The 15,651-nt window shown below is 49.5% G+C and overlaps 1 protein-coding gene across 26 annotated transcripts in view; it reads left to right on the top strand.

Annotated features, from left to right (window-relative positions):
• The window catches only part of Celf4 (CUGBP Elav-like family member 4), a 274,483-nt gene that overhangs the window by 235,991 nt on the left and 22,841 nt on the right, over positions 1-15,651 (top strand). For 8 of the 26 annotated variants that reach the window (XM_048363392.1, XM_048363397.1, XM_048363382.1 and 5 more), the window contains exons 4-8: positions 10,857-10,982; positions 11,385-11,464; positions 11,863-12,006; positions 13,169-13,316; positions 14,928-15,077. In XM_048363392.1, coding sequence (XP_048219349.1) covers positions 10,857-10,982; positions 11,385-11,464; positions 11,863-12,006; positions 13,169-13,316; positions 14,928-15,077 — 648 coding nt within the window. Of the gene's footprint in view, positions 1-10,853; positions 10,983-11,384; positions 11,465-11,862; positions 12,007-13,168; positions 13,317-14,927; positions 15,078-15,651 lie in introns of all 26 variants that reach the window. The other 18 variants (XM_048363404.1, XM_048363396.1, XM_048363391.1 and 15 more) reach the window with 3 other exon arrangements.

Raw genomic sequence — 15,651 nt, 5'->3', positions numbered from 1 at the left:
GTGCTTCGGCCTTGAGTTCAAGCCCAGGACAGGCACACACCTGTACACACACACACACACACACACACACACACACACACACACACACACACACACTGATGTCCAGGCTCCAAACCTCACATCATAGGGGCCAGACCTGTGCACTTGCCATTTTGAAAGCCTCCAAGTGACCTTCACATCAGCCACAGATGAGGACTAACATCTTTCAAGAGCCAAGATTCCAGCTACAGAGAGGCACTTCTATTGACCATCCTCTGGACTGTGTTCTGATCTTGCATGGGAGCTAGTGTGACTCCTGCTGGCTGTCAGGAAATGCCTATCCCTGGGTCATACTGCAGGAGACAGAGACAGGCAGCCTCTGCTGACCCCAGCCGGGATTCCCAAGGTCTTGGCAATAACCAGAAATAGGAGTGGGCTTGGGATTTACAGACACTAATGTGGTTCTTCTTGGATTAGACAAGCACCTAGAATCCACCTCAAGTCAGGCAGCAGGCTCTTAGCCATTCCATCACCCACAGGAGACGAGGTCACACACCTTCAATGTTAAAATAGGTGGTGGGCCAGAGGGGCAGGCAGTTTTCCCAGCTCTTCCAGCACTGGCACGATGTGTGGTATATCTGTGGAGACAAAGGCCTCAGGGGAGATCATGAGCACCCATTGCCTCTGTGAGGCTGTGGGAAGGTGGGCCACAGCTAGGATGGTCTGCAGTTCACATGAGGGTCAGCCTGTGAAGAGGAGAGGCAGATCTGTGGCCAGGTCATCTGCAGGCAGTGACAACCGCCCTGTGGCTTTATCACTATTCAGTTGTGCTACTCAGCTAATGAGCCCCTGCTCTGCGGTTAATAGAGACAAACAGCTCCAAGTGGGTCTTTTATTTCTTTCTCAGGACTGTGGCCACCTGGAATCGATTCTTTGCCCTGTCAGGGAGAGGGTTTTTTTGTGTGTGGTTTTTTTTTTAAACTGCAGTCCTTGGTCTCACTTCCTCTTGCCCCTCCTCCCCCATGGACCCCCCACCCCTGCCCAGCCCCTGCAGCAACCTGCTTCCCTCGCTGGAAAGAAGCCCTGCTCTGTCTGTCTCCTTGAGAGTCGAGGACAAACTGGCCATAATTTATGCTCCCACATGAAATAAAGAAAAAAGTCCCCATTATGCTATAAATTATCCTGTGATGGGTGAAATGCCGGAGAGTGTGCCAGACGCCAGTGGAAACCCCATTAGACAACAGGGTTCGGCTGCTGAGACGTCCCCACAGAGCTCCGGGCCGTCTGTCGTGTGCCGTGTGCCTGGTAAGGATAATGTAGCAGATCAAATGTATAATCAGTTACCTGGAGAGACGGCTGCGCGCCACCGCCCTAGCGGAAGGTGACTTCTACATCGAGCCACCACGGTGTCCCAGGCTCCCACTGGGAAGCCTGATGCAGGCTCACAGATGGCAGGTCAGGGAAAGTGGTAGTGGGGTGGGGTGGGAATGGCCTCCAGACTCCTCAGTAGCACCAAATCTCAGGGCTCAGCTCCTGTCCAACTTGGGACCCATTCCAGGATATCAGCTCCCAGAATACAAGAGACTAGGGAGAAGGAATTTGTGGGGCCCTTCAGAGTTCTAGCTCTGTCTCTAGAAGGTTGAATGGACTTCAGGGGCTAGCGAGGGACAGACTGCAATTAGGGGGATGGTGCTAGTATGACAAAGAGAGAAGACACTTTCAGCTTAGCTGCAGAGGGGTAGGAGGCCTGCAGACTCCGAAAGAGAGAGATTTACCTCTTGAGCACCCAAGAGTCACCCAAGCACTCAACTCTGACTTTAAGACAGATGGGCCTTGGGCAGGGGGCTGAGCAGACTTGGGAGGGTTGTGAGGTATCACTGGAGGCCTCTAGACAATTGGGAACAGCCCTGACCTCCATCCATTGGAGCTGAGCAGCAGGTTAAGGCTGCCTCATGCATTAATCAGCCCTTTGGACTCTGAACTGAGCCTTGGCCCTCACAAAGCAATATGGTGATTGGATAGTTTGCCAATTGTCTGCACAGAGACAGAGAGGACAGAGAGTGACAACTCCATGCAGCATCAACTTCCACTGGGAAGAAAGATGACCTGAGAGTTCATCTCAGTTTAGATCATGTTGGGCATGAGGCCTGTCTTCGTCAAAGGCCAGGTATAAATTCTTGGGGAAAATATTTATCTTCTCTGTGCCTCAATTTCTTTACCTATACAGTGGAAATGATAAGAGAAAAATGTCCATCATACCTGTGGAGTACTTATCTAAGTATCCTAGTGACTGCTGGGTAAATGAGAACCATGTATATTCTTAGCTTTACTGCAGTTAGAACTGTCTCCTGGAGTGAGCAAGTTACAGCAGCAGCCACAGACAGCTGAAGCTGACAGGGCAGAGCAGGTCTAGCCCGGGAAGAGGAGGCTCTGTGAGTCCTTCAGGCTGTCCTGTAGAGACTGGGTAACACTGATGATGTGTGGGTCTGGGACCAGTGAGCCACAGAAGACATACAGATGTTGGGAGGTAGAGAGCTAGTCTGAGCCCAGGGGACATAAACAGTAAGGCTGTGCTCAGGTGAGGAGAATGGTCCCAGGGTTGGAGCCCACGCCTAGCATGCAGAGGTAAAAGATGAGCATCTAAATCTTAGACCTTCAGGGAAGTGCTTAGGCCCCAATGGGTAGAAGAAGGGTGTCATGTGTGTATGAATGTGTGTGAATGAGTGCATGCATATAGACACATGTACAAGTGTGAACACTTGTGTCATTGCTGTTCTCTCTTGCTACCTACCATCCTTTCTTTTTTTTGCACCTGCTGGTCCCTGAGCTGGGATATCTTCCCCCATCTGTCCTACCTGGAAAGCCTTGCCTTACTTGTGGACCTGGGAGCCCAGCTCAAACTTCATAGCTTCTTCTTCACACCCAGATCCACAGATCATCACTTGACCCATTATGACTACTGCCCACTCATCTCCAGAGGACACATAGTTCTGACTTTCTGAGGGTCAGCACCTCATCTGTGACACCCATCACAGCTCAACTCCCTAAACCCACCGAGCAAGAGGAGTCATTTGTTCATGTCAACAAACACTGACTGAGCCTCTAGCACATGCCAGGCCCTTCAGGCACTGGACATTCAACCATGAATGGAATGGCCACGGACATTGCATTTGTGGAAGAGATGAGTTGGGTAAGCAGTGAAACATGGGGTGCCTGTAGAGCCCCTTACAGGTCATGTGTAGGTGTGGGTTTGTTCTCCAAGTGAGAGTAGAAGCCAGGGCAGGATTTCAGCTCTGCCTTGAATTTGAACCAACTGTGTGTGTCTGTATCAGAGCCAGCGAGGAAGTGCTGTGATGCTTTGGTGGCTCTACCCAGTTGAGAAAGGAGGAGAAGGAGGGCTGCTGATGCTTCTGAGGGGTTTGGAAGACAGAGCTGGCTAAAGGAATGCGAGGAAGGGGACCTGGATGCTTTCCCCAGCTCCTGCCTCCTCCCACCCTAACATCAAACAGTGCCAGTCCTGTAGGGAAACGGCAGATCAAGGCTTGGCACTGCTTCACCCCTGGGGCCAGAGCTGGGTGAGGGTCTTCATTTGCATTCCATTGCATCCCCCCTCAAATCCCCCTCTCAGTAGTCTTTGATCTGGTTTGATGTCTCCTTCAGCCTCTTCCCAGGCAGGAAGGCTTTCATCCTCAGGAGGGAGGCAGCTCCCAGCACAGCTGCATGTCACTGGCACTGACTCTGCCACAGTGTGGTGGGGGAAGGAGGGAGGGCATTGTCCTTTCTACTGGGTCAGTTCAAGATGAAAACCCTCCTGAGACCTGGCCAGTGACTCCATGTCAGAGGTGAAGGGACTGGTTCTTAGGACAGCCAGTTTGGTCACATAGCTGCAGAGGGATCCCAACCTAGACCTGCAATCTGGGATGGACAGCAATGCAATCTGGGACAGCCCCAAAGTGGGCAATTGTCAGGGAAGGCAGTGAAGAACCCCTATGTGGAAGGCAGGTCTGAGGCTGAGAGGGGGTTATGAAGACATGTATGCAGATGAATCAGTTTAGTCCCTATTTGTCCCTTTGGTGTTTGATTGATCTGGACAGAGAGAATTTGAGGAAATAGCTTAGAAGGATGCTCGTAGAAGCTCTGGGGGGAAAGGTCTCTTGTTCTGGCTCAATATAGGTAAGAAGCTGGGGAACATCTCCCTGGGCCCTAAAATAATGCCAGATGGTGAGGGTGGTGCAAAGGGAAATCTGGCTTCCCAGGCTGGCCTGGACTGGAATCATTATTCAGTTTAGTGTCCCTGATGGACATAGAGGGTAGAAGTGGGTATTGCTTCTTTCCCACCAGCTGGTACCCCTGTGGGTGAGTGGCAGTAATGGCTATTAGCACTCATAATAACGGAATTGAATGTTCACTTAGTGCCAGACACTCTACTGAAAGTCTTGTGTATTCGAACTGATTTTATTCCCACATGGCTTTGCCCAAGGAGGGCATATACCCTGGCTAAGGTTGCACAGCCCCAAAGCAGTAGAAGCAGGATTCAGCATAGCCTTCTTTCCCATCTGGACCCTTGTCCAGCCAGAGGTTCCTCTCCTCACCCCTTCTGGTCCTCTCTGATCATAGGCAAAGTTAGAAAAGTACTCTCTACCCCTAGACTCACATCTGTGGTTCTCAGCCACCACACAGATGGTTCTGGAATCCAAGAACCATCTAGAAGGCACTTTGTATATGGGGAGTGAACCCACAGAAATCCAACCACCCAAGAGATTCCTGAGGGTCCCTATGGGTCACTGCCAAGCTTTCAGGCTCTATCCATTTGCTAAGGTCTCTGTGCTCTTGCCTAATCCTACCCAGCCCCAGGACAAAAAGCCTTTGGAGCAGGGGAGAAGCCACCAGTTCTGTCATCCTAAAGAGCTGGCATTTTCCTCTCCAATCCTGAACAGATGCCTTTAAGTCTCTATGTCTCTCAGCAGGTGTCTACCTACCAGCCAAAGACCTCAAAGCTGCTTATTTCTACCCTGGCCCCAGCCCCAGGATTCTCCCCAGCTCAGATCTCCCTCCTCTGGAGCTCCTTCGGCAGCTGGAGGGAAGAGAATAGTAAAAGTCTATTGCAGTAATAAAAGGCATTAACCATCTGAACACTCGCCCACAGTGCCCTAGCAGCCATCTATCCTTAAGCAGGAAATATTGTTTAGTGCCAATGGTAATGAGCGAATCAAATTTTGAAAATTAAACCGGAATTTGAGCATTAGTGCCAGGATGCTGGCATTTGGCAAGTCAAGTGGCACTACTGTCACCCGCCTCTTCTCCCTCGGGGGCCACTCACCCTGAGCGGCCAGCAAGATGCTCCTGTAGCTTGGCTGAGCAGGGGTAAGGGTGAGACAGCTAAGGAAAAGCCCTGCAAGGCCCCGCTAGGGGCCTTCCCTAATCCTAAGAGTCTAGCATGCTTCTGTTTCCCGAACTCTCCTTTTACAAAGCAAGTCCTTCCAGCCCAAGCCCCATTGAGTGCCACAGTCTTTATCCTTCTCTAGATGGGGCAGGGATTCAGGAAACTAGGCTCCCCCTAACTTTTCACAAGCACCTCTACTTCCTAGGACAGGTTATAGGTGGAAACCCCCAAACTCAGAGTCATATAGAGTTCTGAGAGAATAAGGAAGATTCTCAAGGTTGGTAAAGTATCAGATAGACATGTTGGTGGAAGTGTGTGCAGGTGTGAGGTAGATAGAAAAGCAGTCAAACTCCCTAGAATTCTGGACTGCAAGCCCAGACACAGGCAGGGCCTGCTTGAGAGCAGGTGAGAAGCGAGGTCTACCCATCTGCTCCCTTCACCCACCAACCCCTTCTGAGCTACAGCTTAGACAACCCTTCAGGACTGTCTATTCTATCTTACTTGGGACTCCATGGCAGAGACTCTGGGGCTCATGGTCCAAAGATTGGATTTTTCCAGCGGTCTCAGAATTTGTACTATCTCCCAACCCACGCAGAATGGTCCCTTAGAACTCATCTCAAATACTCTGTTCAGTCAGGTACACTGTGAGAACTCAATAAATGCTTGCTAGAGGAGTAACCAGAAGGATACCGGCTGTCTTGGCTCAGACCCTCCTGTGGTGGCTGTAAATCCCTTCACTGGACACAGAACTGTGTGCTTCTGCCCATTCCCTTGTGGAAGTGGGTCATATGAGCATGGAGCCTCACTGCCTCTAGGGTGCAGGTAGAGCTGCACCTTGTGGCTCAGTTCATATGGGGAGGTCACATTCCTGCCCCTCCTGTGCTCCCACACATCTGCAGACACACACTCTGCTTAAAAAGCACAAGTTTTCTGGGTGCACTAGTAGCTCATGCCTAGAATCCTAGCTATGAAGGAGGCTGAAACCCAAGGACTGTAGTTTGAAGCTAGCCCTAGCAGGTAAGTCCACTGAGATTCTTCTCCTTTTTTTTTTTTTTTTTCCAGTCTTGGGGCTTGGACTCAGGGCCTGAGAACTGTTCCTGGCTTCTTTTTGCTCAAGGATAGCACTCTGCCACTTGAGCCACCGCACCACTTCTGGCCTTTCTATATATGTGGTGCTGAGGGATTGAACCTAGGGCTTCATGTATACGAGGCTAGCACTCTTGCCACATATTTCCAGCCCATCCACTGAGATTCTTATCTCCAATTAAACACCAAGATGCCAGAAATGGGGCTGTGGCTCAAGTGGTAGAGGGCTCAACTTGAACACAAAAGTTTTGGGACAACACCCAGGCCCTGAGTTCAAGACCCAGAACTGGAGAAGAAAAAAAGAAAGCACAGAAGCCAGTTGCAGAAGCCAAAGGATTGAAATCCCAAGATGCTGGGGCTAGTTCTAGTCCCAGCTGTGTTTCTTACAATGCATCTTGGAGCTACCATGTCACTTGAGCTTCTTCAGAAGGAAATGATTAGATCTTTGTGTTATCCTGAGACGTGCCACCTCTGCTGCTCTAAAACCTCATCTTAGAGTCCCAGTTCTTAGAACACTAGTCCTTGTGGTCTTGGAACTTGCTTAATGTTGATGGCCTGACTCCACAGAGAATGTCAGCTCTAGCAATTGGCTTCACCTCTTTTTCACTGAGATTAAACCAGTGCTTAGAACACAATGTGGCACAAAGAAGATGTTCAGTGAACAGCTGTTGAATGAATGCAAGACCGTGTTTCCTCTGCTCTACCCCTTGCCCCTTGCCCAGGAGGAGTCTGTGTACAGACACCAGGCCTGAAGCATGGCTAGGGCACCTGGACAATGCTTGCCTGAACTGGGCTCTGGCGTATATGACAGTGCCATGACCTCAGCTGGGCTATCAGAGGGGGATGTTGGACTCCCAATGCTGTTCTCTGCTTGTTTATCACATCCTGATCCCCTCAGGGCCTCATAACCTCTAATTCAGGGTCACCTTTGGCTCTTCCTTGCCTCACATTTCTTGGATAGTGCAGCAATATCAATCTGAATTCTGTATAGAGTGATTCCTGCACACCTGACTGTGGAAGGCAATAGCTGAGGGATCCCTTGGAGAGAAAGACCACCATGGGCTTCCAATTACCAAGAAACCCTAGTTTAGATAACCAGGCAGTGGCTAGGAATATGTGAACTCTACCAAAAGTTAGGGGCTATGTCTGAAGATGCCCTCCCTGTCCTGACATGTGGAGCTGATGACCCCTCAAAATCTGTGGTCTGTCTCCTCCCAATAGGAGTAGCCTTTCTGGCCAAATCAGGGCAGGGCAAACTAAGAGAGCATAGCGCCTCATTTCTTCTTCTTCCCACATAAAGAAATGCAAGTGATATGAATACTACTTCTTGCCAAAAATTGGCCCTGAATTATCTCCCAGAATCCTAGTAACCACCTCAAAGATGGCCTACCTCTTGCCACTTTACAGAACTAGAAAACCGAAGTGTGGAGCAGTTGGGAGACAAGGAAGGTAGGTGCAAAGCACTGGACCTACCCAGAAAGGGGTCCTCTCTAAACTCACAATCCTGCTAGCTCTTTATCTGAAAGATTAGCTTTAATAGCACTCTCAGAGTAAAAAGAAGAATGCAAGAACAATGTACATCTGAGGAAGCTAGACACAGTCATTTGAGTAGGGTGGGATTCACACCCAGAATACTTGGAGGAATTGAGTCCAGATCTAGGTTTCCTTGGCTTCTTGCAATCTTCCAGAAAGGTGAGCTTGCTGTTGTTCCTCTGGAGAAATTGGGATAGGCAGGACGGAAGAGCCTGGTACCCTGCATATTTAGAAAGATCTCAAGAGGAAGAGCATAGCCTACAACTCAGAAGTGTGCAGTAAAAGTCTCAAGAGGAAGAGAGAAGGAATTGTGTGTGTGTATGGGGGGGGGGGTGATCCACTGGCAAAAGGGAAGAGTTAGGATAGAGAGGCATGTGTGGATGAATTTTAATGCAATCAGAAAGCTGTCATCATGATAATAAAGGAATACATTCAGACGTCAGGAGAGGGAAGGCAAGGAGCCGTGTCCTAGCATTTAAATCAGGATCCATGAAGGAGGTGTCTTCCCTTCCCTTCCTTTTTCTTTCTAAGGGAAGATACAGAATGTTTAAGCAGAAGGGCCAAGGAGTTGTAAGATGTAGTTTTCTAGAAATTGTGATTTAGTTCCCTTCCCTTTCCAATCTCACTTCTTCCTGCTTTCTTTCTAATTCTTTTCTGCCATCTTCCTTCTTTCCACTCCTAATTTCACCTCCTCCCATCCCTCATCATTTCACCTCCCACCCTATTCCTCTTGGTGCCTAATCCTTGTTGCTTCCACCCCAGATCTTGGAGTTGGTAACCTCTGATGGTCCTGTAGCCCTGGTGATGGGGCGAAGTATGCCCCCAAAGTCTTGCCATTACATAGAGAAGACAAGGCTGGAATGAACTCAGAGCTTTGGCAGAAGCTCAGCTGTGATGGAGAGGCAGGCTGACCCAGAACTGGTATCCTCCAGTTATAGGAGGAGCAGGGATGCAGCATCCCTCATGGTTGAAAACTTGCTCAGTGCTGAATATGCCCACAGGGGAGTGGGTAAGGATTGCTGCAGAGGAGGATCAGGGAAGCTTGGGAAGCCATGTGGAGCCAGGAAGCTTGCTCTGCTTTGCTTCAGACTGAGGATCAGTCCCTCATCAGCTCTGTGTGAACTCTCCCAACTCCTTGAATTCGAGGGATGCAGGGTCCCTCACGGCCCTGTATTCAGAGGAAACCACAAATATGTGGCTGTTTGCAGTTTCAGAACTGGCTGTGTGTCAATCATTTACCAGTCCACAAACATCTAGTAAGTGCCTGCTGAGAACTGCCACCGCTGGGACCCTGTTCTAGTTACTGTGGCTGCATACCGATTTAGACCAAAACCAAGTTGTGAAACAAATGTTTCTTGTGCCCCTGGATTCCAAGAGATGGCAATTCACAGGGCACAGCATGGAAGGCTTGTCTCTGCTCTAGGATGTCTGGGAGATGGAATTATCTGAGGACTCATTTGCTCACAGGTCTGGTATCTGATACTGGCTGTCAACAGGGGCATCAATGGACCCTGTGTGGGGCTCACTGGGGACCTTCACAGCATGACGATTGCCTTCCATAGAGCAAATATCCCTCAAAGAGGGCCAACCAGGACTTGCTCCCTTTTATTAACTTGCCTTGGAAGTCACTGTGGAGGAGGAACATAGTGTGTGTGTGTGTGTGTGTGTGTGTGTGTGTGTGTGTGTGTGTGTGTGCGCGTGTGTGTGCGCGTGTGTGTGTGCGTGTGTGCTTTCTGCAGCCATTTACAAGTTTCTGTACGTAGATCCATGTAGCCAGTGGGATCCCCATCACCCTAAGGACACGGCTGAGTGGGGTCAACTGAACACTAGACGATCATCCTGGAAGGGGGGTGGTGCTAGGATGTGAGGCATCTTACTGAATAGGCTTCCCCAAAGTGCTCAGGGCTGAATTTTACAGAAAAGGAAAGACCAAGTTAAAGTCTAGGCAGGCAGACAAGGTGAAGTGAGACAAGAAGGAGGTGTGCCCCTAGGAATGGGATAGGTCCTTGTTTCCTTCCTTTCCTTCCCTTCCTTCCTTCCTTCCTTCCTTCCTTCCTTCCTTCCTTCCTTCCTTCCTTCCTTCCTTCCTTCCTTCCTTCCTTCCTTCCTCTTTGTTCATTCTCTAATCCCACTGAGGGTTTATCATGCACCAGGCATTGCTGCTGCAGCTAATACCTAGGCTCCTTCCCCAGGAAGTAACCTGTGGGTGAAGGAGGAGAGGAGTGCTAGCCATAAACCAACTGCACAGGCAAAGCAGTACATAATTCTCCTTTGAAATTTGGGCAGAGAATAAAGGAAGGGAGGCACAAGCCTCTCCTTGGGGGCAGAGGCAATCCTGGAAGAGAAGAGCTCAGCCTTGGGACTCACAGTGATGTCTATGCAAGGGAAACAACCTAAGCAAAGGTCCATGGCAGAAATCCCTAGTGCAAATAATTCTGGCACCTGAATAAGATAGTGTTCAAAAGGAAGAAGGAAACAGTGCAGGCCCAGAGATCTTTGTGCTTCAGGCAAAGGACCAGGCCAGGGGCTTTGCTCCTTGGGGTAGACCTGCTTATGCCTAGGCTGCCTTTCAGCTCCTGCCTCCTTACTCCCTCACCTGCTCCTTTGGCTGTGCCCTAGCTCTCCTACCCTGCCTAAATCACCTCTGCTCCCTCAAATCTCCCTTATCCTCCCCCCCCCCTCAGCTATGTCCGAGCCTCTCTCCTATACCCGCTCCCCCGCCCCCCGCTGAGCACTGTCCCTTCTCCCAAACTCTTCCCAATCCCCCTGTTGCCCTCCCCTTGCGGACGCGCCCTCTCCCCCTCACCCCCAGGCCTGCCCCCCGCACTGCCTGGCCTCCGGCCCCGGTAAGCATCTCCTAATTTTGTTCTAGAAGATAGAAAACTCTTCGTGGGTATGCTCAACAAGCAGCAGTCTGAGGACGATGTGCGCCGTCTCTTTGAGGCCTTTGGGAACATTGAGGAGTGCACCATCCTGCGGGGTCCCGATGGCAACAGCAAGGGTATGTGTGCGGGGCTGGGGGTGGGAAGGGGCAGGGGCGGGGACAGGACCACCACCCGGACAGGGAGGAGCCTGGGAAGGATGCTTGGAAGATCCTAGGCAGTCCAAGTCGGGGCCAGGAAGGGAGGAGGATGGGTCTTTCTGCTCTGGGGGCTTTGTCTCCAGTGTTTCTTGTACCTCTCCCTCTTCCACTCTCCCTTCCTCTCTCCCTCTCTTCCTTCCTCCTCTCCCTCTCTCTCTATTTTTCTCTTTTCCTTGTCTCTCTCAACTCTCTCTATGTGTTTTCACCTGAGATGTGCATCCCAACCTCGCCAGGCTTCCCTTTTCCTCCCCACCAACCAGCCCTCCTCTCTCCCTGGGTCCTTTGGACCTTGGCTCAGCTTTTCCTACCTATCCCCTTCAGGATGCGCCTTTGTGAAGTACTCCTCCCATGCTGAGGCACAAGCTGCCATCAACGCTCTACACGGCAGCCAGACCATGCCTGTGAGTATGGTCTGTGAGTGGCCCCTTAGGGCAGGCCCAGGGCAGCTGTGGACCAACGCATCCACACCCATTGACTCCAACTGCTGGGGGGGGGTGTGTTGGGGGGGCAGCATTCTGCTACCATTACTATATTCCTGGGACAAGAAAGCATTGCCCTTATCACTATGTCTCAAACAAGGACACTGAGGACCAGAGATACATTAAGGAGTTGCCCACGATCACCCAGATAGAAAATGTCCACCCTAGGGTTAGAACTTTGAACCTCAGGTAGGCAAACACTGATGCCTATCCCTGCGATGGCCCCTTTCAGAGATGGGTAGGACCAGACAGGGGGAGGGATGCTGGGGCTGGGGGTTGAATGTTGGACAGGTAGGTCTCACATATCAACCTGACTTCAGGGAGCCTCATCCAGTCTGGTGGTCAAGTTTGCTGATACTGACAAGGAACGCACGATGCGACGAATGCAACAGATGGCTGGCCAGATGGGCATGTTCAATCCCATGGCCATCCCCTTCGGGGCCTACGGAGCCTACGCTCAGGCAGTAAGTGGGGGCAGGGATGGGATGTGGTTCTGGAGCTCACTCACTCTATCCATCACTCCCACAGTAATTCTACTCTGGAGGGACAGGCATAAACTCAGGGCATGTAGCCTCAGAAGGAAGGAGTTAATAGAAGTCTGGTGTGGCCGGGAGTAAGTGGGTTGATGTTCTGGAAAGAGCTCAAAGGAAGCCTCCTGGTGGGTCACCTTGAACACTCCTTTCCCTTAGCCAAGTCAGTGCTGAATCCTAGATAACATCTGTTCCTCACGACTCCCCTCTCATCCTTTTCATGGAGTGTGTTCTCTTAGGTTTTGGTCACTCCCAGAAGGGGTTCTGTGACCTTACCCAAAGCCCTCACATCCACACTGCCCCTGATGTTCCCTGAAATCTGCTGTGGTCCCCTCAGACCACTGACCCATCATCATTTCTTCCCCACTGGACCCACTCCTACAGTCTCTCTACCAATTGCCTCCAGGCACAGGACAAAAGTCCCCATATGGTGGTGCTGTGGTCCACTAGGGTTCTGATTCTAACCCCAGCAGCTCCTCTCATTTCACTACTGTCTAACTTTGGACACTTCCAACCTCCTTCCAGCCCACACTCACCTTTATGATAACATTCTTGGAAGATCTGTTCATGATTCTCCTGTCTCTTCTACCCAACATATTCCAAGTTATGACCATTTAGGACAAGTGTTAAGTCCACAGAGGCTCATCCAGCAATTTCTAGCATGTCCAGTATCATATCCCCCAAACAACAGACTCTACCCAGGCCTGGCCAGCACTACCCATGGCAGTTCCTGCCCCTTCCCTCTTTTTGTTTGTTTGTTTTGGGTCAGTCATGGGGCTTGCATTCAGGTCCTGGGTTCGGTCCCTGAGGTCTTTTGATCAAGGCTAGCAGTCTACCACTTTGAGACACAGCACCACTTCCTCACCCTATTAACTTTGGAATACAGTCATCTTTCAAGAAGGTGACCTCTAATAGACAGTGAGAACTAAAGCATGAACAAAGGAGGCATCAGGGCAGTCTGGGAGTAGTGACCAGGAGACAATCCCAGTTCTCTGGGGCTCAGAACCTGGGAAATTGCTCTCAGGAACTGAGCCCACTGGTGGGGAGGGAGGCCTCCCGGAAGCATGTGATATTTTTTCCACTCCTTCTGCCCCAGCTGATGCAGCAGCAAGCAGCCCTCATGGCATCAGTCGCACAGGGCGGCTACCTGAATCCCATGGCTGCATTCGCCGCCGCCCAGATGCAGCAGATGGCAGCCCTCAACATGAATGGCCTGGCGGCCGCCCCTATGACCCCAACCTCAGGTAAGCCAGCAGGCTCCAACCCAGGGCCTGCCCAGTGATTGGGTTAGCTAGGCCCAGATTAAGGCTTCATTTCAGTGTCCAATGGATCATCCCAAGACAAGAGTACATGGTATTGGGCAGTTTGCCTTAACATGTTTTAATTCATGGAGATTAAAAGGGAAATTGGGTGGGGGCCCCAGGAAGTCCATGATAGGATTTAGAAGTGATGAGAATTCAAGTTGGAAAACAGTTCAAATTGATCTCTATTAGCAACCAAAATCTAGAGAGAAATTTTAATGAAAACCATTTTCTTTGATATCAAGAGTAGATCTGCCTATTCTGTTTAAGGTAATGAAGATTCGGTGGCCTTTCTCAAGACAACTGTGCAACCAGCTAGGAAGAAACACATGAGTTATCAAAGAACAGGAGTTGGAAACACCCATCTCACAAAGCATATTTTTTAAATTGTCTTTTGAGTCTTTTCCAACAGAAGATCCTCAACCAGTGTAGTCATTTTTTGCTTCTACCTGTAGGACATTTGATAGTGTCTGGAGACATTTCTGTTTGAGAGGGGAATGCTATTATAATCTTATTCATAGAGGTCAGAAATTTTACTGCACAGCACTCCACAACAAGAAAACCTCTGGCCCCAAATAACTCTAGTGTCAAGGTTGAAAAACTCTGGTCTAAATCCAAGAACTAGGTCGATATCTCACTCATATTCATCAAGCTTTCTTGGGTGGCAAACCATGACAGCAACATCTGATGTCCATGAACTGTTCCTTTCCCAGCTGAAAATCATAAAATACTGTGATATCACTGAGCCCCATTTGAATATTGACTCGTTTCTTAAGTTTGGCCCCTAGCCTCAGGGATACTTTTGAGCCTTATGTCTTTGTCCTCAGGGAGAGAACAAAGTATTTATTACATTAAGAGGAAGAGTCTTTCTTCTTCTGGGATCTCAGTAAAATCTTCATATCACTTCATATCGTGGGTTCTCACATCATCTACCTAGTTGGAATAAGAAGATACAAGTTACTGTCATGTGATCCCAGCTTTACTCTTAATGCCATGACCACACCATAGCTTGTACTGTAGGAAGTTTAAATGTCTACTTTGTATATAAGAAAGTGCCAAGACTGATTCCTCAATAACTTTCTCCCTCAGTTTAAGGGAGCCAGGACCTTCTCCATCTGAGCAACAAAACTTCTTAGGGCAGCAGATCAGTTCCTCATGAATAAAATGAGAACCAGCCAATTCTAACTTACCAGAAGTGAGCAAAAGCCACTGAAAATGGAAGCCTAAGTGTTGTTAAAGTCAAGAGCATTGAGAATATTCTATAGGCTTTAGAGTCAAAGGTGAACTGTCGGTGATCAGAGAACTTTTCATAACATAGGGGAGCCTTGGACTCTGCCTTGAAGCATGGATGAAATTAGAATAGATAAAGCCGTGCCTTATAGGAAGATAATCCCAAAGTATGACTCACCAATAAGACTGAGCTAGTGTGTCAGTTCCAATTCTATCTGGGGCCCTTGAAGCCAGGAAAGAGGAAGAGCTCCATGGGTTAGCTTTCCTCACCTTTGTTCTGTTTGCCTCTTCTTTTTCCCAATATGTCTGCATGCCTGGAACCAGGTGGCAGCACCCCTCCGGGCATCACTGCACCAGCTGTGCCTAGCATCCCATCCCCCATTGGGGTGAATGGCTTCACTGGCCTTCCCCCACAGGCCAATGGGCAACCTGCCGCGGAAGCTGTGTTTGCCAATGGCATCCACCCCTACCCAGGTAAGCACATCCAATAGGCCCTCCTTCCCTACCCAATACAGTCCAATTTATTCTTTCTTATCCTATCACAAGGAACTTGTGGCTCCTGCTCTGCTCCTGGATGAAATGCTAAATATGGTGCGAGAGGGCCAACATGTTTCAGATTCAGGGTTCCTGTGATAGGAGTGGAGAGGCTGAAATGGTACCCTCAGGGAGTGTCTGTCTGATCAGTGATAGAGAATCCCATTGCAGGGGTATCCTTAGGGAAGAAAAGACAGCAGATGCAGCTGTACAGCCCATGCAAAGAGGCTAGTAACTGCAAATTAATTGAGTGCGAATTTGAGCTATAAGAATTAAGAGGGTGTAGGGCTGGGATGTAGCTCATGGTAAAGTGCTTGCTTAGCAAGTGCAACGTCCTGGGTTCAATCCCCAGTACCAAGAAAGAAAAAAAAAAAGACCAAAAAAATGGTTAAAAAACCCAACCAAGAAAAAAAGAATTAAGAATGTCTAAGTTAAAATAATAATCAAACAGTATTAAAGAAAAATCTTGTTGGGGAAGAAAGTGGAGGTATGTTGGTTGGCAGTCGAGTCAGTA

The sequence above is a fragment of the Perognathus longimembris genome, chromosome 15, assembly GCF_023159225.1.
Source record: "Perognathus longimembris pacificus isolate PPM17 chromosome 15, ASM2315922v1, whole genome shotgun sequence".
Lineage (NCBI taxonomy): Eukaryota > Metazoa > Chordata > Mammalia > Rodentia > Heteromyidae > Perognathus > Perognathus longimembris.
Note: the sequence above shows the minus strand (reverse complement) of the source record. Positions and strands in the feature narration are given on the sequence as shown.